The following is a 23,532-nucleotide window of genomic DNA, read 5'->3' as shown; positions in this document are numbered from 1 at the left end:
GGTAGCTGGTGTTGCATTGGTGTGAAATTACAGTCAGAATACAGGCAGAAGGGTCTGACCGCTGCAGGTGATACAGACTTCTCTTCATGTTCTGCTCAGCCAAGTCCCTTAAGTTCTATTTAATTTAATTACACGTGTGGTATAAGGGGTTAAGGGAGGACTTATCCGGATACTCAAATAGCACAAAAGCTAAATAACAAAAAAGACAACAGCGACAAAATAATAACACCCAGCACATACGGAGCACTCACTTTGTCCCGAGCATTATTCTAAGAGCTTTGGGCTTATTAACCCATTTAACCTCCACAATAACCCACAAGTGTTGTGGTTTCCCCCCTTTCATCATCGAGAAAATCAAGGCAACTCTGAATCTCTCTATGGCAGAGTTCGTTATTACGGACTGATTTGTTACTCTTCCCCAAATTCATCTGTTGAATCCCTAACCACCAATGTGACTATATTTGGAATTAGGACCCAGGAGGAGGTAATTCCAGTTAAATGAGGTTGTAAGGGTGAGGCCTTAATGTGTAACCCCAGAACACGGAGATAAAGTCAAGAGTTAGATGCTCTAGGCAGATCTCAGCATCAGTTGTCAAAGAAATACTACAAGGTGAAAAAAGTAATAAGGCTTCCATTTTCATCTGGGAGTTTAGAGAACTGGGAAGAGCATTCTGCCACCTTTTCCACGAGTAAAAGGTGAGACAAACTTCAAATGAATGACTTTCCTTGAACCCATGGGAGAATCAAGTTGGTAAACAATCAACCAACTTGTCTTTCTGAGGAAAACTTGTCTTTCTTCTGTAGGAAGAAAAAGGACCCAAGATTTGGGGAAATGCAGAATGGCAAGCATATAAGTTCCTAAGAATATTCAGCTAAAAAGTTCTAATGCTTTGCATTTCTCTAATAATTAGTGATGTTGACCATCTTTTCATGTGCCTCTTGGCCATCTGTATGGCTCCCTTGGTGAAATGTCTATTTAGGTCTTCTGTCCATTTTTTAACTGTATTGTTTGTTTTTTTGATATTGAGCTCCATGAGCTGTTTGTATATTTTGGAGATTAATCCTTTGTCTGTTGTTTCATTTGCAAATACTTTCTCCCATTCTGAGGGTTGTCTTTTTGTCCTGTTTATGGTTTCCTTTGCTGTGCAAAGGCTTTTCAGTTTAATTAAGTCCCATTTTGGAATATTACTCAGCCATAAAAAGAAACGAAATTGAGTTATTTGTAGTGAGGTGGATGGACGTAGAGTGTGTCATACAGAGTGAACTAAGTCAGAAAGAGAAAAACAAATACCGTATGCTAACACACATAAATGGAATCTAAAAAAAAAAAAAAAAAATGGTGCTGATGAACCTAGTTGCAGGGCAGGAATAAAGAGGTAGACGTAGAGAATGGACTTGAGGACACGGGGTGGGAGGGTGAAGCTGGGGCGAAGTGAGAGTAGCGTCGACATATATACACTACCGAATGTAAAATAATTGGCGGGTGGGAAGCAGCAGCGTAGCACAGGGAGATCGGCTCGGTGCTTTGCAATGACCTAGAGGGGTGGGATAGGGAGGATGGGAAGGAGGCTCAAGAGGAAGGGGATATGGAGACATGTGTATGCATATGGCTGATTCGCTTTGTTGTACAACAGAAACTAACACGGTATTGTGAAGCAGTTATACTCCAATAAAGATCTATTTTTAAAAAAAAAGGTCTAATGAATCAATACAGGCCAAGTGTGGTCAGCATGAAGACCCTGCAGGTCCCATTAAAGGAGGATTTGATCAGCTTACTTTTTCTCAACAATCCTTGAGATCCTTTCCCATCTTGGTACTGGCTGGGAGAGCAGAAAAGCAGCCACTGCCAAACCACTGACCTCTCTCCCCTAAGGAACAAAAGCCTTAATCTGCATGGGGAAGGGGGAAGAGCAACAAAATTGTCACGTTAGGGCACTGGTGGAAACCCTCTGTAGCTGAGTAAGACAAGAGGTTAATACAACAAGAAAGAAAGGGATAGAGAAAGAAAGGACGGAAAGAAGGGAGGGAGGAGGAACTTTCTCCCCCTGAGAGAGAAGCAGGAATATGCACAGAGCATGCAGAATAGTAGTGAAACTACTCTGTATGAATCCACTATGGTGGATACAGATCCTGATACATTTGTCCAAACCCAAAGAATATATAACACCAAGAGTGAACCCTAAAGTAAACGATGGACTCTGGGGGATAACTACCAGTCAGTGTAGGTTCACTGACTATAACAAACATACCACTGTGGTGCAGGATGCTGATAATCAGGGAGGCTGTGTTTGTGTGTGTGGATACAGAGGATATATGGGAACTCTCTGCATTTCATGCTCAATTTTTCTGTGAACCTGAAACTGTTCTAAATAATAAAGTCTACTAAAAAGAAAACAACCAAAAACAAACCTCTGTCCCTAAGAGAGGAACTGGAATATGTGATGCCAGGCCCAGCACTACAGCTGAAAGAGGGATGGGAGCACTTGTGAAGGCTACACCCCCAAGACTCAGGTTTGCAGTGCCCGTCTAAGACAAAGCCTGGCTGAGACACAGTTATCAGAGAATGCTCCCCTCCCCTGCCAGCCACCAACGTGCCAACATGGGTCAAGTACAAAAAACAGTGGAATACACGTAGAACTGTAACAGAAAGACTGTCTCTGAGGACAGTGCAGAGGTAAGACCCAAAGCAAAGACAGGAGCAGATGTAATGAAAAATGCTCCAGCAAACCAGCCCACACCTTAAACGTAAGGTAGCACTAGAGCAGTGTTTCTTACCTTCTGCACTACGGGCATTAGGTACTGGATAATTCTGTTGTGGAGGGCGGGGTGCTGCCCTGTGAGTTGTAGGATATTCAGCAGTATCTCTAGTCTCTATTCACTAGATGCCAGTAGCACACCCCAAATTCAAAGACGTCCCAGGCAGCGCCAAATGTCCCCAGGAGGCAAAGTCACCCTAGTTGAGAAACACTGCACTAGAGAAAGGTCAAGCCTATGGTGTATGCAGGGCAACCGCGGCAACAACAAACTACAATCTCAGACCACTCTCGACCAGATTAACACACACCCTCACGCTGAAGGACCAGCAGGAGGAAAAGTGTGTGTATATATGTGTAATAGGATAATTTCACTATTACTGCCCTATACCACATGCCAAGCTTTCAACAAAATATTACAGGAACGTGAAAAGCAAGAAAAACCAGTCTGAGTTCTACTTCCAGAAGGACAGCCAGGGCAGTTCCACGGATCCACTCCCCAGTGAAACTAGTGTAACTTGTGAAATCTATTTAAAGCATCTGACCATTTAAATTCTAAGAAAATTGTCCTAAAAGCAAAGAGCAAATGATGAAACATTTGTTCAAAAAAATCTACATAAATTTTGACAAGAACAGCAAGAGTCCTTGACATTTTAGCCATGGCCCACTCCCTCCTTATCTCACAAAATTTACAAAAAATAGTAATTCACAATAGACTACAGGCCTGAATGTAAGAGCTAAAACCATATAACTCTTAGTAGAAAACACGGGTATAAATATTCATGACCATTAATTAGGCAATGATTTCTTATATATCACAGCAAAAGCACAGCAATACAAAAATTAGATAAACTGGACATGATCAAAATAAACTTTTGTTCATTAATGGACACTATCAAGTAAGTGAAAAAATAACCCTCGGACTGGGAGAAATATTTGCAAAGTATATATCTGATAAAGGACTCATATCTAGAATATATAAAGAACTCTTACAACTCAATAATAAAAAGACAAACAACCAGTTTAGAAATGGGCAAAGTGTCTGAACAGACATTTCTTCAAAGAAGATATGTAAATGACCCATAAGCACATGAAAAGATGCTCAATATTACTGCCCATCAGGGAAATGTAAATCCACAATCATTAGATAATAAGTGTTGATGAGGATGTGGAGAAATTAGAACACTCATATATTGCCGGTAGGAATACAAAATGGTGCAGGCACTTTAGAAAACAGCTTGACAGTTCCTCCATGTTTAAACATAAAGTTACCAAATGACCTAGAAGCTCCACTGTGAGAGAAATGAAAACATACATCTACACAAAGACTTGTACACAAATGTTCATAGCAGCATTATTCATAATATCCAAAAATTGGAAACAACCCAAATGTCCATCAACTAATGAAGAAATAAATAATATGTGGTGTAACCATACAATGAATGTTATTTAGCGTCCATGCTATACCATATGGATGAACTATGAAGTCATTATACTAAGAGAAAAAAAAGTCACAAAGGAACACATATTATATAATTCCATGCATTCTGAAATATCCAGAATAAGCAAATATAGAGTCAGAAAGTACATTAGTGGTTACCTAAGCTTTGGAGGGCTGGGGGTTTGGAGGGTTATGCCTAAGATGTGCAGATTTTCTTTTTGGAGTGATTAAAGTATTCGAAAATTGATTTTTGTGATGGTTGCACAATTCTGTAAATATTTTAAAAGTTATTGAATTACACATGTTAAATAGGTTGATTGTGTAGTATGTGAATTATATCTCAGTAATGTTGTTTTAAAAAAAAAAGAAAGAAAAAACACAGTCTGAAGAGACAAAGCAATCATCATAACCAAACCCAGATATGACACAGATGTTGAAATTATCACACAATGAAATTAAAATAATTATGATAAATATGTTAAAGGTTATGTTGGAAAAGGTAGACAATATTTAAGACCAGATAGGCATCTGCAGCAGAGAGATGTAAACTGTAAGAAAAAATCAAATGCAAATTCTAGATATCAAAACACAGTAACAGAGATGGTGATTGTCTTTGACACTTTCATCAGCAGACTAAACACAGCCAAGGGAAGAATCAGTGAACTTGAAGACAGATCAATAGAAATTATCCCAGCTGAAATATGAAAAGAAAAAAAGAGTGAAAGAAAAAAATAAACAGAACACATCATTCAAGGTCTAATGGGTAATAGCATTAGGTCATGCTACTGCATCACTGGAGTCCCAGAAGTACAAGACAGAAAACGGGGCAGAGAAATATTTGAAGAAATATGGCTGAAAATGTTCCTAAATTAGAAACACAGCAAATAACAGATCAGAGAAACTCAGAGAGTAGAAAGCAGAATTAATAGCAAAATAGAAAAAACACACAAGTAGGCCTATCATATTCAAACTGCTGAATATCAAAGAAAAAGACAAAATCTTAGAGGCAGCCAGAGGAAAAAAAACAAATTACCTACAGAAGAATACAGCAGATGTATCATCAGATAATATACAAGGATGAAAACAATAGAGTGAAATCTTTTAAGGACTGAATGAAGAAAAAACCCACATCTCACTCTAGAATTCTATACCCTTTAAAAGTAAAGGAAAAAACAAGCCTAGCCATACAATACAAACAGGGGGAATTCATTGCCAGCACGTGAGATAAGAAATGTTAAAGAAAGTTCTTCAGGAAGAAGGAATGTGATATAGATCAGAAACTTGGTTCTAAACAGAGAAAGTAAAATTGCTCTTCTTCTAGTTTCCTACAGTGGAATCCTGGATTACTGATTTTAGATCTTTTTTCTAACATATGCATTCAATGCTATAAATTTCCAAGTGCCACATCTGTTGCATCTGCCAACTTTGATAAGTTGTATTTTCACTTTCATTTAGTTGAAAATATTTTTTTTAATTTATCTTGAGAGTGTATCTTTGACTATGCGTTATTTAGAACTGTGTTGTTAATCTCCAGATACTTGAGTGTTTCAGCTACTTTCTGTTATCTAGTTTAACTCCATTGGCATCTAGTTCTAGTACATTTTTTTGTAGACTCCTTAGTGTTTTCTACATAGATGACCATGTGGTTTATGAATAAGGACAGTTTTATATCTTTCTATCAAATACAGATGTCTTTTATATCTTGTGCTTGCCTACTGCATTCAGCTGGGAAACTGATGAAACTCACTGGGAAGCCACCAGAGGGGGGTGCCTATGGAAATGGCCAGGAAGTTACTTGCTGGGGCACCTGGGAGGTTCCCCTGGAAACCAGCTGGGATGCCCACTGAACTTGCTGCCTGTATGGGTGCCACTGAACCTTGCTGGGGGCTAAGGAACACTAAGTGTCTCACATTCTCACGGCTGCCACACAAAGCACATTAGTCTGGAAGAGAAGCTCCTTCCCCATGCAGCGTCCCTCAGCACGGCCTATTGACAGAGTTTAACATCATGCCACCTAGCAAAGGAGATATGTTTGCAGGGTCCAGCTCCAGGATCACACAGCAGGGCAATAATGCGTGTATTTGGAGCTAATAGCAATAAACTGAAAACTGGCACAGTCCATTCTTTGGTACTCAGCTTCCAAATGCATCTTTCTGTCCACATTTCAATTTTCATAAAACAACTCTATTTTTCCACCTAACAAAAGAAAAAAAGTCTCAACAGTCGTTGCACCCATTCTGGCTCTATACATTACTCCTCAATTAATTCAGTCTTACTAAATTTTCTGTTACCTAAAGACTAAATTGTAAAGTTAGGCTCCAACTGCTTGTATGTAAAATTACACTTGGAAGAAGACAGAAGAAGATTAGCATACGCGAACACCCACATGTATAACAGAGAGAAAATATGCAAAGCTTCTACTGGGCCCGGGCCCAAGGTCATAGCTGATATCTATGGCTTCCTTCTTTTGCTACCTATTTCTTTTTTTTTTTTTTTTTTTTTTTTTGCCAAGGTTCTTTATCTAAAGGAGAAAACTTTTCTAGAGATTTCAGAAACAGTAGTAATGTTAATGACCTAATCCAAATTGACAACAGCATGACAATTAACATATAAAATTTCCTATGTATAAATGAAGCTTGAAACTAAGTGTCCCTGAATCAACTGATTGCTGGAAACGGCTATTATAGGAATAACAAGAGACACTGATTCCAAAACTGAGATTTTTTTTTCTTTGATTTTTCTTTTTTTTTTTTCCCTACCTATTTCTTCCTCCACTTGCCCGCAGCCTAAACATAAGCTGGTCAGGGGCCTTCACCTCATGCAAGGATGCAACTCTTCCTTCGCGAGTTCAGGAACTGATTCTTCCTGAGTTCTATCTCCTTTTGTTTCTATGTTTCTGGAATTTTCCACATAAAGTCCTTCCTCCTGCCACTGTACATCACCCCATTTCTCCTCGCTAACCAGGCTCCATCACTCCAGGCAGGAGAGGTACCCCTTTTGCCTCCTGACGGGCTGGTGGCCTGTGGAGGCCCAAACGTCCACGTGAGGGTCTCCTCTCCTCTCAGGAGAACCTTTGTTACGCCCCCTGGTGGAAGCCCTGCCCTCCTGCGATGGAAAACCTCAAAACCAGGCGGCTCCAACTGGCCAAAAGGGCAGCGAATGTTCCGAATGTGAGTCCCCGTCGCGGGCCCCAGAGAAAGCGCTCGCGGCGTTTGTAGAATCCTCACAGCTGCAAGAGGCTGGTCCACACTATGTCCTCCTGTGTTTCAAGGGGGCAAACCGAAACCGCGAGGGGCCAAAGGAACTTTCTCCAGGTCAGTCACAGCCAACTAGGGCCCAGCGAAGCCGGCGCTACCACCTAGGCCCACCCCTACCTCTCCTCAGATGAAGCTCATCATCTTAATTACCTCCAGCCCTCCAATAGCATGGGCGGCGGGCTCTTTATCCCCAGGATACGCAGAGCTTCATCAACACCGTCACAAAACCAGCTCGTCGTGCACACACGTCCACTCCCCGGGCGGGACGCGAACCAGCGGCGACCCGTGCAGACTCTCCCGCCGCGCCTGCTCAGGAAGCGCCGCCCAAGGAGGGCCGCCCGCGGCGTTCGGCTCCGCGCAGGCGCAGCCGCTCGCTTCCGCCGGGGGGCGGGGCCAGCGCCGCGGGCCTGTCACGTGAGCGCGGCCCACCGCGCGTGTGCGCCTATGGGACGCGGGGGCCGGGGCGGTATGGCTCCGGACCGGGGCCTGGCCTCGGCGACACCGAGGCCGCGGCAGGAGCCCAGGACAGGGACCCAGGCGGGAGCTCCCGGCCCTGGTGCCGTCGGAGCCCGCCGCTTCCTGCTTTGTCTCTACCTGCTGGGATTCCTGGTGAGTGTGTGCGGGGCTGGGCGCGAAGTGCCGGCTGCGTCCGCGACCTGGAACCCGATCAAGGGTGCTTTTCCTTGCAGCGGTCTGCCTGGTGATGCCTCCCTACCTCTCAGTCCCGCTCTTGCCCCGTAACCGCCTTACCTCTGCACATGACTGCAAATGAGGCTTGCCCCTCGCGCCTGCACTGGGTCCTGTTCGCGCCCCGCCAATCGCAGCCCCGCTGTTCAAGACGCTCCAGCACCAGCTTCAGTTGTGACTCGGTGACCGAGTCGCGCTCGAGGGTGACCCTGGGTGTTAGATCCTGTGCCAAGTGCATCACCTGCAGCCTGGACAGCAGGGGCGCACGGGGCAAGCTTGGGGAAGCCCAGCTGTGCAGTAGCTGCGGGAGCGGTAGGAACACACAGGCCCTTTTACCAGGCCAGGTGGGGAAGTTCTGTTGATGACCCCACTTGGGCAGAATGAGGTACATTTTCCTTAGGGTTCCTGGTAGACTGGAATGCTTAAAAATGCAAATCAGTGAATTATACACATCTGCCTTTCGACAAACTGTTTATATATTGCACAAGGCAGGTTCGGTTTTGTTACGACTTGTGTGCGCGTCCTGGTTTAGTAAGGACAATTATTAATTTCCCATGTAGAATGGAAAGATTAGAAAACTGAGTGTATGGTAGGGTAAGCCATCCAGCCAGCCAGCTGGCCCTCCATTTATTCATGGAATTTCTGAAAACCTGTTATGGGGTAGGGGTTATGGAGCTCCAGGCACTGTAATACACGTTCCCAACCGGGAAGACCTTGCAGTATTACTAACTAAGCTTGTGTTGGTAGTTCCTGTGCCATTATATGCAGGAACCCTACATCTGCCTCTTCACCCCTCTTTTCCCAAGTCTAGGCCTGGTTCAGTTGCCCTGGTTGTGAGCTAATCCGGGTTAGGGCAGCCTTGGGACAAGGACCCAGGAGGATTTCCTCTTTGCTGGGCCTGGGACTTTATCTTGAAGGCAAAAGGAGCTGGTCAGGTTGTGTCAATGGGAGAAGGCTGCCTTCTGAGGCCTTGAAGATGGTCCCCAAGGGCACTGGGTCCTGGCAAAGAGGAATTACTGTTTTCTGCCCAGATGCAGGTGAAGATCACAACTCCCCAGGCTGATGCCTGACTCGAGTTAGGATGCTGAGCTGTGCTTAGCTAGGAGAGGAGCGGGGGGACAGCCTCCTTCCCCATCCTCAGTGCAAGGTGTTCACCAGTCTGTCAAGTTTAATGTTGAGTTAGTAGCTGTTAAGACAACGATGGAAGCGTATTCATCAAATCCCTTAGACACAGAACCATGAGAGACCCACCCAGGGAGGGCAACGTTTGCACCAGGATCTGTGTCTCCAGTTACCATGGCGACCCCACCCCAGGCTCAGTGCTTGGGTTCAGAGCCTGGCTCTCCTTCTGATCCCATTTCTTTAATCTTAGTTCAGTCTCAGGATGTGGTGCCTCTTCAGCCTTCCAATCCAGTCACCCAGAATTCAGAACCGTCCACTCTGGGTGTTTCTTCAAATTTGGAAAGGGAGTTCTGTGTCATCCATGCTCTGGTAGGGGATGGGGACCACCCTAACTCAGATGGTACTGGAATCTGGCTCTGCCAGATGAAAAGGATTTGGACCCTTACCTGGAAAGTCCAGACCAGGGTTCAGAGAGTTTTGGAGACCAACATGACGAGAATGCAAAATAGTTTGAGATTTTAAAAATAAATTTGCAGGTCATTCACTATGGCCTTCCAGTACAGATTTGAATATTCCAAGCTTCTCGTATGTTGGCTACATGCTGTGCACATGGCACAGTCTAATCTAGCAAGCCTGATGGAAAGTTTTAATAATTTTCATAATTAAAAAGAATCATTAGGTCTCTAATATCTTAAGGAGAAAATGTAAGATTTCCCAGAGTTAAAAGAGAATAGGGAATTTTTTAATGGAAAACGTTGTAAACAATTAAAATATATGCCACTTTGGGTATCCTTGAAGAATCTAAAGGCTCTTTGTTAGCTAACATCTAAGGAATATTATACATAATTTAGTTGTTATTTTTAATATACCTAGGGATGTAAAGACCCCTAAGACTTTTGGGAAGATGCTTTCCAATTGGGAGAGGAAAGGAATAAGATTAAAGCATTTGTCAAAATGTTTTGTTTTTAGCTCTTATCTGTGTTTCCAGGTTTTAATTTGTTCAGGAAGGAAGACTAAGATGACCCTCTAGGTACTTTTTGATTAGCATCCTAAGATGATGCTAAGAGCTATGATTGTGGTCCTTTCTTTCCTCCAGATACTCGGAGAGATTTAGATTCCATTTAATCAGCATTAGTCAGGTGATAATTCTTTTTAAAAAAAAAAATAATCCGGGCTTCCCTGGTGGCGCAGTGGCTGAGAATCTGCCTGCCAATGCAGGGGACACGGGTTCGAGCCCTGGTCTGGGAGGATCCCACATGCCGCGGAGCAACTGGGCCCGTGAGCCACAACTACTGAGCCTGTGCGTCTGGAGCCTGTGCTCCGCAACAAGAGAGGCCGCGACGGTGAGAGGCCCGCGCACCGCGATGAAGAGTGGCCCCCGCTCGCCGCAACTAGAGAAAGCCCTCGCACAGAAACGAAGACCCAACACAGCCAAAAATAAATAAATAAATTTATTAAAAAAAAAATAATCCACTAATCAAGAAATATTTGGGTTCCTACCCTGAAAAGGGTCCTGAAACTTTAGAATGTATTCATCAGATATCACCGAGAGAGGTAGATGTTCCCCGAGAAAGGTTTAAGTGGTCCCCTCTCACCTGATTTCCTTATAAATGGTTATAAGCACATGACCAGTTGCCAGATTGGAAGTGCACTCAAAAGAGGGTGGTTTTGAAGAAGCTATGGCTTCAGAGGAAGGGAGAAGTTGCCTTTTATAGTCATGGAGAAGTCAATTTTAAAACAGAACTTCCTGAGAGGGAAGAGCTAGCAGCCGGCTAGAGAAAGATAATATTTTTCAGGCTCACTAAGTGTTTAAGTCTATCATGAGTTGCTGTTTTCATATTTACCTCCTATAGATTTCAGCCTGACTACTTACAGCTTCCTCTCCCCTTCTCATTTAGAATAATCATTTGAAATAAATGACAAGTGGTACTGGGAATTTTGGAAAAAAAAAAATCTTGTTGGACAATTGAGTTTCCTTTTCTGAAAAATCCAGAAAACTCAATAGCTAGCTGATGTATTTTGAGTCTTATAAATCATATAAAGCATCAGCAGGCTGATGGGGCAAAGCTGATAGTAAAGCTCAGAAGAAATTGGCTCAGAACCAGAGGAAATTTTAAGTAATCTTAAAATTGAAATAATGAGCCATGGTTCTGGTATTATAAATGTGTCAGCTATTTAAGGTCACTGGATATTAAGTCTATGGCCATCTAAAGCTGTAACCATGGAAAAGGGCCCCTAACAAGCGTATTTGGAAGTTCGTGTTTCTGTTAGGTTAATGTACAGCCACCAAGAGAAGGAAGCAAAGGATTAACTGTGGAAGAAAAAAGATATTTCTATTTAACCAGGATTACAGGAAAAGGAATTTGGGTTGAATATAAAGAAAACTGTGTGTGTGCAAGATGTGTTTTTCCTCTCCTGAACCAGTTGTAGCAGGTAACCAAGTGACAGAGGAAAGAAAACAAAACTTAAAGGAAAAAATGTCTTTCTACTAACTCAGAGTATTAGCCAAAACGATCAGTACTTACCCCAGAATTGAAGGAAAGAGGACAAGTTTCCACTTCTGCCGTGTCAGACCTCTCTCAGCCGTCATGTCTCTTAATGTTCATCCTGTTTCTACCAGGCAGGTACTGTTATCCCCATTTTTTACAGATGACAGCACGAACGCTGGTAACATGAAATAACTTTCCAAGGGCACATGCTTAGTAAGTGATGGAGCTGGAATTGAAAACCTCTGAGCCCAGAGCCCATGCACCTTCTGTGCCTTAAGTGAAGAACAGCAGGCCATCCCCTAGTACCCCAGCCTTCTCTCTCCTTTCTGCTGTACTGAGACCTTCCCTTCAGGTCTTACCTCGTCAGGCTATAGACGGCACATGGGTCTCTTTCCTTGACTCTGGGAGGAATTTCACATTATTTAACAGGTGCTGCTTTGCTCAGAAATACGCATTATCCCTCCCTCTTTGCTCATTTCATTACTCCCCATTTTTTAAATTTGAGGAATGCATGTAGTACATGCTCCTTGAATATTAAGGATCAGTGACAAAGAAGCTAAAGTTAAAATGGATTCTCTGTCAGGGCGATCCAGGCATTTACAGGTGGCAACTGTTGTAACACATTGTATTTGGATTCCTTGATTCCTTGAACCTGATGAGTATAGCTTACTGTAGAATACAATTTTGAGTTCTTGTTTGCTCAAAATTTTAGATACTGTGTTTTTTTTTTAATCGGTTTATAATTAGGATCACCACTTTAAAAACACTCAGGCTTCAGTTTCCAATTTGCATTAATGAGCATTTTGTTGCTTAGGATTTGTTTGGTGTAAGCATGGTCGTCCCTTTACTGAGCCTTCATGTCAAGTCTCTTGGAGCGAGTCCAACAGTTGCTGGAATAGTAGGTGAGCAATCCTGCACATTTTCAGAGCACCGATTTTCAACCCCCCTGAACTGAATACCTGAAAACACATCAGTCTTTTAGCTAAGTAATATCCAACGGTGAACTGAAAAGGGGATAAAATGAATTTTCAGACTATTTCAAAGTACGACCCTGGAGCAAATGTAGTTCATCTTTTCCTAGACTACGTATGTTCGGAGAGGTTTCTGGGTATAGCATCACCCCCGTGCCCCACGCCGCCTGTGACGTCACAGGTACTTACTGAGCCTCTCCAGGGAGCTGGTTAGGCATGGACTCCTGCCTGCGGGAACCTGTAGCCTAATGTTATAGTCATGGAGAAGTCATGACTTCTCGCCTCACGCAGGGTGAGAAGGACGCTCTCAAGGTCCCTAAGGGTGACCTTTGCCTCTAGTCTCTCTCCTGCTCTCCCTCAATTTTATTCTGAAGGCCTTTTACTAAAAATTGTATTACTTTACTCATCCATCTGAAAAATTATTATGGGGTAATTTACTTTTTAAAAATGGTCTTTTTTTCCCTAATGTTTTTCTGTTAATTTCATCCAGTTTTGCGATGGGTCTAGCTGATTTTATGGATGTTACTTATGTTTTTTATAGGCTCCTCCTATGGCATTTTGCAGTTCTTTTCCGGCACATTGGTGGTAAGTCCTCTTCCACCTGGCAACACATCTTGAAAGTATAACCCTACGCCTCTGAGGCCACCCATCATGGCTGTAGTGAAATAGGGGTTTGACGTTTACCAAAAAGGAAGTGTGCAGATGGTGAGGACTTGCAGTGCCCTTAGATCAAGAAGGATCCCTCGGTCATCTCTCCCCCTCAGTTGACCTCTGAGAAGACATAGGCCTGAAGAGATTGTGTGGCTGGATCCGAAAGGACCTCGCTGAGTCAGAATGAGAGCCCGCTTTTTAAACTGTAACGTGTTTTTCCCATGATTCCCTGCCAACTTTTTACTAGGAGAAAAGAATGTAAACAGAAGTTATTACCGGTTTTGTTTGTTTCAGTTAATTGGCAATCATCAAATCCATTCAGATCTTAGGATTCTATTTGAAGTTGGGCCTTTTTGAACTACATGGCTTATCAATTATAAAACTTAAGTGTGTAGACAGAGGAGCCACTGGGAGTGGGGGGTTGTACACCGACCGCAGGGGGTAGAAAGACCCAGAGCTGATCTCACCACTGCCACTTCTGACCACGCAGTAGTTTGCAGTTCAGAACCTTTCACTGATGTGCCCCTTCTTTCCTGCCCCTGTGTGCCCTCCACTGCACCATGCTGGTCCTGAGGCCTCGGCGTCCAGTGATTCGTGTGCTACAAACAGAATGGTCAGTTTAGTCCCAGGGATTGATCAGCTGTGACCTTGGTCTAAATAGCTGGTCTCACAGTGAGTGAACACCATGTACATACAACACTATGTTTCCCAAGAGTGGCTCATGTGTAAAATATATTTTATTATTTGTTTTTGTTAATGAATTTATTTGTTTATTTATTTTTGGCTGCGTTGGGTCTTCGTTGCTGCGCGTGGGCTTTCTCTAGTTGCGGCGAGTGGGGGCTACTCTTCATTGTGGTGCACGGGCTTCTCCTTGTGGTGGCTTCTCTTGCTGTGGAGCACGGGCTCTAGGCACATGGGCTTCAGTAGTTGTGGCACGTGCGCTCAGTAGTTGTGGCTCGCGGGCTCTAGAGCACAGGCTCAGTAGTCGTGGCGCACGGGCTTAGTTGCTCCGTGGCATGTGGGATCTTCCCAGACCAGGGCTCGAACCCATGTCCCCTGCATTGGCAGGGGGATTCTCAACCACTGCGCCACCAGGGAAGCCCCTGAAACTACTTTAATACTCTTAAAAATTCTTCTTTCACAAATTCCAGCTCTCATGACCCCATTTAGTACAAATGAGAATGGTTTTGATGTATAAATATAAAAGTTGGAATTTCTGGGGCTTTCCTAGTTTCATGTGATGTATTATTTTCTCCATAGTGATTAGTTAAACATTTCCATGTAATTTAATATTTTAAACTCCTGTACGACATTTCACAGAAACCAGGAGAAGCGCTCCTTTGTCAGCGTACACACATAAAATTTGTTTGGCAGATACTGTAACTGGAGGCCTCGTTTAAATTAGAAATTTAAGTAGAAAAAAAGCCTCATTTAAATTAGAAATTCAGTTACCACTCGTACTTATGACTCAGCGGGACCCAGTGAAATAAAAAAGGGGAAAAACATTTGAATATTTAATTCAAAGTATTTCGTTACAGAAGTGACAATCAGAAAAGTCACCACCAGTATGTCCAGCATTAAGTCTGCTGGGCATCTCACGGAGGGATTTTCTCCACCCTACAATACGAGGATGGCGGGTCCCCACAAAACCTCTGTGACAGACTGAAAGGTCCCGAGCCATCCAAAAGAATCAATACGCCATGCGGGTTGAAACGTGACCGTCCGTTTACAGTAGCTTGGTTAACTCTGTACACAGAAAAACTCATTCCCTGACCAGACCGGTATGAGAACTGACCCACAGTTTATTGACTATTCTTAGAGGTAGTCAAGTAGAATTTTATTTGAAAAAAAATTGTAGAAAACTAGAAATATAAAAGGGATTGGAAAATGATGTGCCAGCAGAACACTGAAAACACTCAACAACTAACCTAACTAACCATGTGGGTATTTGGCTACCATCTGCTGACCGACCGTCTGAGGGTGTCAGCCACGTGGGAAGTGAATGACATTGGGAAAAATTCCAAAGGGAGCTGTCATTTCTTGTCATTTCTCGTGGATGAGAGCTATATGGTCCCTGCCAGGCAGCAGTTACCAGCTGGGGCTCTCACTTGCATTGCAGGTAGGCTGAAGAAAGGACCTGGTTAAAATGTGGGATATAAAATACCAGCAAGCTGGGACTTCCCTGGCGGTCCGGTGGTTAAGACTTTGCCTTCCAATGCAGGGGGTGTGGGTTCAATCCCTGGTCATGGCTTGCCACCAAAAAACCAAAATATAAAACAGAAGCAATATTGTAACAAATTCAATCAAGACTTTAAAAAAAAGATGGTTCACATCAAAAAAAAAAAAATCTTAAAAAAAAAAAACCAGAAAACTACCCATTTTGCTCTAACAGTGGAGAAAAAAAAATGAACCAGAAAACCCCAGATCGCCAGACAGTTCTGATTCATGAGCCTGACTTGTTCAAGCTGATGGAGGGAATCAATATTCAGTGTTCAGGCCTCAACATAATGTCACAGCTACTTCAACTGCACAAAGAAACCTTTCAATCACTCTTGAAAGAGTAAAGTATGCACTTGGAACTCATAAAATATTATAGTTCTCATACTTGTTTGTGAAATGCCAGTTTTAACATAAACATGATTTGGGCAATGCAGCAGATGCAAAATGTGCTGAGACATGTAATAAATAACTGCTTCTCGCTTCTTATATAAACAAACATGCCCCCGCCCCCCCGGGCCAGGTAAAACGGTACACCCCGACTCCAAAGCTTAGCAAAAGCCGAAGGGAATTTCACCCTGAATGTTTGGAGGCATATGCAGCAAACACATGTTTCTAAAAAGTGTCAGACTTTGGGGCCAATTTCTAATCGTTTGCTGACGACATAACTGCTCCCAACAATCGGCCTTAGCATCACATATAAAGAAATAAGCCCTGACTTTGTAAGTAGTTCAAATCAATTTTTTTTACAACAAACATTAAAGACCCATCAAAATTCCCCAGTCACACTGGAACTTTGGCCGGATCAAGTGTTGTTTGAAACAAGGGAATCATTTACAAGGGATGTTTCTGTACTGCAGAAATTTAGATTGTTGTGACATTTAGTTAAAGGGTTTCAACTCCATACCCTCTCCTCCTGTAGTGTCTAGAAATTAATAATTTCATAAAAAGAAGGTACAGAGAAAAAACTAAAGTCAAATTTCTTTTTCATCGATTTTATCATTCCACAGATAAGGAAAAGTTTAAACTGATAATAAAGATAAAATGACATAAGTGTTCCTTTTTAGAAATTTACACAATGTCATCCAAGTGTTTTACCTGACTTTTAATTGGTGAAAGCTGAATTTGGTCTACGTGCTTAACAAGAATGTTTATCATAATAAACATTTCCATGTTTCTCGCCTTCCGTTCCAGAACGTTACACTCCTTCTAATATTTATTAATCTAGGACACCAAGAAAAATCAGGAAATTCATTTTTAAGATCATTTTACATTTCAACCTTCCTTTTCAGATTTCATAAACTGTAACTTACTCTTCAAACTCTCAAGAATATACATCACATCTCTTGATGAATCGTAGTCCTATAATGAAAATTCTAAATTAAAAGTTTTAATTTATTTCCAGCAGATGAAACACATATATATTTTTTTATATATAAATATTTCCATTTAAAATTAAGAATTTTGGCACAGGGTCCTAAACTTGTAGTTTTCAAATTATGTCTACATTGCTTTCCACTGATCAACCTGGGAGAGTTTGGGAAAGAAATCGTGCACTTTTTGAACTTGTACCTTGTGTGTTTACCCTTCCCTCTGTCTCATGCCCAACAATCTAGCAGTATTCCAAGATTTTAGAACATGAGAAAAAAAGGTAGAAGATTTACTTCACGTTGGTGGAGGAAGAAGGAAGGGATAAGATTTACAGCTGAGGATTTCTAAGTACCGGATCTTTTTGTTTAATTTACTCATATTTTTCCAGCAATTGTATGTGGTCACTTGTCTCCTTTGCTGTATCTCCAGTGTGAATCCAAGGGACTATATGAGTGGCTTCATCTCATATCTAAACCCAGAAATTTTGAGTCTTGTTCTAGTCAAGTTTTAAAGAGGGGGGTTTTCTGGGAAAAGTGACAGGCCAATAAAATCTATAGTCTGAGAGATTCCAATATTAATCTTTAATGATTATGTTCCACTTCTTGTCTTTCTGCTGTACTTTTAAAAAGTACTCAGATGAGTAGAATTCGTTTTTAGATGAAGAATTTGAGCTACTACTTTCTTGAGGGGGGAGAGGTAACAAATTACAGACTAGTGCAAAAAAAAGAGAACTCCCACATTCTCCAAAGTGCTTCCTGCATAAAATTCAAAACCTGAATTCTCACCAATTTGTTAAACATTGGAATATTGTTTATCCCTACTTTTATCCTTGTCTGCTTGGAGCCTCTGTCCTGGATTCAAAGTTCTAGAATGTGCTACAGAAAAGGTCTAAAGCAGGTGGCTGCAGGTGGGCGTGACAGGGGATCTCCTGCATCTTCCTCCCAGTATTGCACAATATAAAACCCGGCAGCCAGCTGTGCAGGCGCTGCCCTGTCATCTCCACACCCACCACATGAGGCCAGACTTCATCACAAGCTGGCTCTGAGTCTGGCATACAGCATAAGCTGGTTTCACCCACACAGCCCTTCTCTTTGTACCATTTAAACACGACGGGGAGATGGAATCTAGATGTCACCCAAAACGACATCAACGAGGTCAAATGAGGAACAGATTGAAAACCAGCTGATTCTCATCATTTCATAGGCGCTGCAGTCTGGGAGCCAGGCCACGAGGTTCTGCCTAGATGCTCTGGCTGTTGCCGTCCTCAGGGGTCTCTGCTCCGTGCTGTGCTTTTCCTTAACTGGCATCAGCTCAGGCTCAGGAAACACCACCCCGAGCTGATGGCCCCCCATCCTCTAGGAGCTGCCCTGGATGCCACGGAAAGGTGTTCTGAGTATTTTTAGTGCCATTCACTGAAAAACTAATTACAGATATACATATTTTTTCATAAATAAAATCTGAGGCATATATGTATATATTAAAACTTTCACCAACAAGGGTGTGTTAAAAATTTCAAGTTCTGTCCTTCAAGCTCAATACAGGCACACGTGGCTTTTTTTTCTTCAGGCTTGCAAAGAATACAACTGCTAGCAACAGGTCATATGAGATATTTTATGGGGCTTCTGTTTCTTTGATTTTCTTCTTCTTGGGATAAGCATTCACCCCATGGATCAAAGGCATGGCTCTACCACCCAAGGACAGTATTTAGATGCATAGAGGGTTGGAAGTGGATTCCCTTGCTGTGTCAGGTTGCTGGGTAACCAGCCACAGCTGGGCAGGGCCGGTCCCCCCCCCGGGTCTGCTTTGGCCATTTCCATTAAGGCTTCTCACTCCCGAATCGACCTTTCCGGTTTCCAGGTTCTGATGCCCTTCGGACCAGCCTAGGTGGCGCCTTGGGTCGGATGCCTTCGTTCATACGGTCGCCCCGCACGGAGCCAAAGTGGCCTTTGGAGAGGAGGGGCTGGCAGAGCACACCTGGGGCCTGGGGGCCCCCCTCTTTGCTGTGGGCAGCTGGGGAGCTGCAGGGCTGCCCTGGCCCGGAATCAGCGCCTACCTCGTTCTTCCATTCCATTTTATAGGCCTGGGGGGCTTTCTTTGAGAACTGTTCTGGCAAGAAGCGCCTGGCTCGGGGCTGCAGGTTGAGGACGGTGGTCCCGGTCCCGACGTCTGGGTCCGAGTCACTGCTGTTGCCACCTGCCCGGGAGCAAAAGAAGGACAGCGTGGGCGGGCCTTTTAGGGAGAAGGTGTGACAGGCGACTGGCCAATACATTCGTGGGTCCGGCACCTGCTGTGCCCTCGCTGGGGCTCTGGGGCTCGGGCAGGGAGGCCAGAGGGCGCACCCCGACTCCGGCTGAGTCCTGGGCACGTGCATAAGTCCCGTGAGCACGGGTGTCCACAAGTGTGTACTCTTGCTAATTCTGAAGAGCTTCCCATGTGCCAGCCACTGTCCTAAGCACTTTTAAATGCATTAATCTACTGAATAATCACCCACTTTACATATGAAGTAACTGAGGTTCAAAAGATATTAGTAAGGGGTGGAGCTGGATGTCAAACGGAGACCACCTGGCGGCAGCTGTGCGCTCACCTGCCCCATCCGAACGGCCCCAGGTGGGTCAGTTCAGTGTCTGGCACACGGTAAACAGATCAATAATTAGCTGCTATTACGAAGATTCTTGTCTTGATCTAGGATGTACAATCTCATGCACAGCTTTATTTCCTCTATATTTTCATAAAATGGTCAAAACACCAATATGGCTTGCAATCTACATAAAGATTACCATCAAATGAAGAGATATTAGCCGTCATGTCAAAGCTTTAATAATTACAGCCAGAAGTCAATTATATAGTTGCCTTTATGAAAATATATTAAAATTATTATGAACATTTAAGTTAGAAATGTTGTAAGAATTATAGAATTAAATTTAAACCTTTGAAGATTGACAGCTTTCTATTTACCTGTTCACCAACCACACAGGGTGACATCTGCTTTTGCTATATCAAATAGAATCAAATAACTGATTGAATTACGTATAACGTGCACAGAACTCCATTCCAAAAGGATGCAACACTAATAAAAGGTCACCAAATTATTATTATAGATTTGCAAACGACCGAACTCATTGTCCTTAAAAAAGAAGGAAAATTTTTCTATTTTATAAACACTAATAAATAAGTTTAAAGTCTTTTTGCTCCAACTGTATTCAATACCTGCATTAGAAATATTCTTTTTCTTTTGTAGCTTTTCTGGAAGCTTTGTATTTTTTGGTAAGGATAAATATCGGGAGGTTGAGGTGGAAGCCTGTAAAAAAAAAAATAGAAAACCTTATTTAGATGACACACATGTCATTTATTGCATGTTACAGGCTTAGAATTCTATGTCAAACCTAACCTTGGTGTTAAAAATTAAAATTTTAGCTCTGGATTCCAAAACTACTGGGTGAGGAGCTGTAGGGATGGGGAGTAAATTTCCAAGTAATAGTCATTTTATTTAAAATAGGTAAAACCTCTCCTAAAATATCATGGAAATCAGTACTACTAAGGAAAACAGAAATAAAGTGGGACCCTTAGGAACAAGGTATGAAAACCACCGGCTTTTCTTAAAGAAAAGCTACAGAAATACCCACTTATAAAAACATTACTAAAAAAGACTTAGAACCTACACGGATAGGGAGGAAGATATATGGAAAATGTAGCATGTTTAAGTTGTATTTACTTTCACAAATCTTGAAAATAGAACAGAAAGTATTACTATAGCTAACTTGCTGGCATTTCCAAAGCCACCGTCTCTAGTTTCTTTAACTTTTAATCAATGCTCCACATTTCCCATGTAAAAAAAAATAATATTGTTCACACATAACCGTTTTGGTCTCTGACAACTCAGTATAGAACATTATTGAGAATGAGATGCACTGCCTGCTATGTTCGATCGATCAATCAGAATATCCTTTTAAAGTGGCTTCCTTATCTATGGCAATGCCCTGGACCAAGTAGAATGCTGAGCACGCAGCATCTGAAACGCCCCTGACGTGCGCGCGCGCACACACACACACACACACACACACGGCCTCCTAGAAGTTTCCACACATGCACGGCAGCCCCCCTTCAGGCTGCACCCTCTCCCTGGAAAGGTCAAACAAGACTCTCCAAATGAAGCCTGGCCCTTCCATTCAGGTTAAAACTGTACCCTGTATGACCCTTCCCCATCCTCCCAATCTCCTTCCTCAGCCCTTTTAGGTTTATTTTGTCCACAGCACTTACTGCGTCTAACATAACAGATAATTTTCTTATTCTGTCCATTCCTGATGGCCTTCTCCCCCACTAGAATGTGAATTCCACAAGGGAAAAGAGCTTTGTCATTTTGTTCACCAACGTATTCCAAGTGCCTAGACAGTGTCTGGAACGTGATAGGTGTCCGAGCAACGTCTGGAAAGACGTGATGATGAACTCCATCCCAGGATGCCTGTGAATCAGCCCCCCAAGGCCGTCCTGGGCTTTGCTGTTGGAAGCCTTCTGCGTCCCAGAGCCACGAAGCCCCCTTACCCTGTGTTCCCGATTCAAGCTGCTGTCCTTCCGAATGCTTTCCCGAAGGCTGTGCCTTCGACGGATCAGGATCTCCTTGGCTTGCCTCTCACTCGTGTCGGCCGTCAGATTGTGTCGGTTGTAGGACAAAGTCTGAAATGAAAACACAAGCAACATTTTACAAAAACGATGATCACTGCCTGGAAATTCCAAAACTTTACTACATTTCTTTGGCTTTGCACCTCTGATAGGTACTTAACAATGAATGTGCAGAGGGGAAAAACAAGAAGTACAGAAGTTAACATTCTTTCAAATTTTGAACGAATTCATGTGCTACCAAATCTCGATTTCAGGGTAACAGTGGTAGTAATTTCAAGTTATTTGTAGAGATATATGATATATGGGTGTCACAGAAACCCTTAGAACTGCGCAGGGCACAGAGAAGTGCTCAATTGATATTACCTACTGTTACGAGCTATGATGAAGATGGTGATGGTGGTGGTCTTGTCTAAATGTGTCAGAGCAGGAGCTGTATTGTATTCATTTGTATCTTCTGCAGGGAATATAGTGCTTTGTTCTATTCATAGATATATTCAATACATATATCCACACATGTATTCAATAACTATGTATTTGATTCAACCAATAAAATCCTCTACTTAAGAAAAAAGAAGAATTCATGTTCTAATAAAAGTCGGTGAATACTTTTTTTTTTCATTGAAAAGTGTGATCTTTATAAATGAGAGAACGATCGAATTCATCAAGCACCTTCGACTACCTCGAAGTACCCTGTCTGTATTTACCCATCAGTAGTGGCTGGGGGAAAACACAAGTCAACTTATACCTTCCCTATTGAATAGTAATTGCTAGTATAAAAACCAACCACTTTGGGCCACTTGGTGGCGCCATGATCCTCTATTAAGTCAAGAACATTTCTTCTTTTCAAATTGAGAAAAGCTGCTGGCTCCATCAGTAATGATCATGTCCTGGTATTTGAAGCCATACAATTTATAAACGAGGGCTGTCCAGGGCATAATATTTTTAGCTTTATAAGCTCTAGAGAAATCCACTTCCTAAAATAAATTGTATTTAGTAATTAAATTCATTTTCTGATAGAAATAACGTGTACTTCTTGGGAATATCCTTATCCCCAGAACTATATCAGACCTAGCAGAGATAAACAGAAGTAACGCAGAACAGCACTCAATTCCTGCCTTGAGGAACTGGCTATCTAGTTGAGCATTGAAAGCTAACAAAATAATACTAAATCATGAAAGGAAGTGCTAAAACTACATGGTATGTAGGAGCTCTAAGTGCTATCCCATTCAAAGACAGGTCTGGGAACAACATAGAGGGGGTTGGGGAAACCTTAAAAATCGGAGAATATGGATGGACTGACAGAAAGGAGTGGGACATTCCAAGTGGAGATGCAGGGGAGAGCAACACAATCCAAGGAATGAATTCAGACCTGTCCTCCGTGGGTGTCTGGGTGGGTGAGGGAGAGGTAGAAGGGGGAACTTGAAAATAGATCCCGAAGGCTGAAAGAACAGTTAGTTTAGCCTGAAAGCCACGACTGCTGTGTCTCGTTTTCAATAGGAGGATGCTGCGTTAAAAGGGGCTTGAGGAAAAGAATGGAGCAGCCGTAATGTCGGATGGAAGGGGATGGTCTGCGGGGAGGCCAGCTAAGAAGCCACAGAAATGACCCTGATGTGAGTGACTGGGACCCCTGACAACTGCTGTGTCCCTGTGCCACTTCACCTCACTGTGCCTCAGTTTCTTCATCTGTAAAATGGAGACAACAATAACACCACTTGTTAGAGGATTAAAAGAGGTAATACACGCGATGCAGAGAAATGGGGCTTGGCAAACTGTATGCACTAAGTGTTAACTGTATTATTAGCAAACTATGAGAACGAGGTGTTAAAAATGGAAATGGTTTGAAGAGAGTGACTCAGAAGATCCAGGAAAGGAAGAAACGATCGCACTTTATGAACAACAAAGAAGGTTAAATACATTTTTAAAAGGCTTCTAAGCAATAAAGCTATTTATTTAAAA

General features: G+C 42.6%; 3 protein-coding genes across 6 annotated transcripts in view; 1 reads left to right on the top strand and 2 right to left on the bottom strand.

The window, feature by feature from the left end:
- TMEM182 (transmembrane protein 182) overlaps window positions 1–7,779 on the bottom strand; it is a 64,468-nt gene extending 56,689 nt beyond the window's left edge. For all 3 annotated transcript variants that reach the window (XM_068565051.1, XM_068565053.1, XM_068565052.1), the window contains exon 1: window positions 7,602–7,779. The gene's annotated coding sequence lies outside the window, so the exon portion shown is untranslated. The remainder of the gene's footprint in view (window positions 1–7,601) is intronic.
- Window positions 7,780–7,868: 89 nt separating this feature from the next.
- On the top strand, window positions 7,869–22,142 carry MFSD9 (major facilitator superfamily domain containing 9). Of its 2 annotated transcripts, XM_068564533.1 has the most exons (4): window positions 7,869–8,060; window positions 12,564–12,651; window positions 13,262–13,305; window positions 18,817–22,142. In XM_068564533.1, exons 1-4 carry the CDS (start codon window positions 7,896–7,898, stop codon window positions 18,841–18,843), a joined length of 324 nt encoding a protein of 107 aa, XP_068420634.1. In that variant the 5' UTR covers window positions 7,869–7,895; the 3' UTR covers window positions 18,844–22,142. The 2 variants fall into 2 exon arrangements, with proteins under 2 accessions (XP_068420634.1, XP_068420633.1); XM_068564532.1 differs by lacking the exon at window positions 18,817–22,142 and having other exon boundaries at window positions 13,262–14,080.
- Window positions 18,430–23,532, bottom strand: part of SLC9A2 (solute carrier family 9 member A2) — an 85,918-nt gene continuing 80,815 nt past the window's right edge. The window contains exons 10-12 of the mRNA XM_068564531.1: window positions 21,499–21,630; window positions 20,167–20,257; window positions 18,430–19,152 (exon numbers count right to left, since the gene is read on the bottom strand). Coding sequence (XP_068420632.1) covers window positions 18,776–19,152; window positions 20,167–20,257; window positions 21,499–21,630 — 600 coding nt within the window. The 3' untranslated portion in view covers window positions 18,430–18,775. The remainder of the gene's footprint in view (window positions 19,153–20,166; window positions 20,258–21,498; window positions 21,631–23,532) is intronic.

Source organism: Eschrichtius robustus, chromosome 15, assembly GCF_028021215.1.
Source record: "Eschrichtius robustus isolate mEscRob2 chromosome 15, mEscRob2.pri, whole genome shotgun sequence".
In the NCBI taxonomy this organism is placed as follows: Eukaryota; Metazoa; Chordata; class Mammalia; order Artiodactyla; family Eschrichtiidae; genus Eschrichtius; species Eschrichtius robustus.
The sequence above is the reverse complement of the archived record's forward strand: the minus strand, read 5'-3'. Positions and strand labels throughout refer to the sequence as shown.

What these genes read in the sequence shown, in the direction of transcription:
- MFSD9 (XM_068564532.1), top strand. Translation starts at nt 7,896, where the DNA reads ATGGGACGCGGGGGCCGGGGCGGTATGGCTCCGGACCGGGGCCTGGCC. An exon ending in TCTACCTGCTGGGATTCCTG is followed by an intron (nt 8,061 to 12,563) that starts GTGAGTGTGTGC and finishes TTTGTTGCTTAG; the next exon opens with GATTTGTTTGGTGTAAGCAT. An exon ending in AACAGTTGCTGGAATAGTAG is followed by an intron (nt 12,652 to 13,261) that starts GTGAGCAATCCT and finishes TGTTTTTTATAG; the next exon opens with GCTCCTCCTATGGCATTTTG.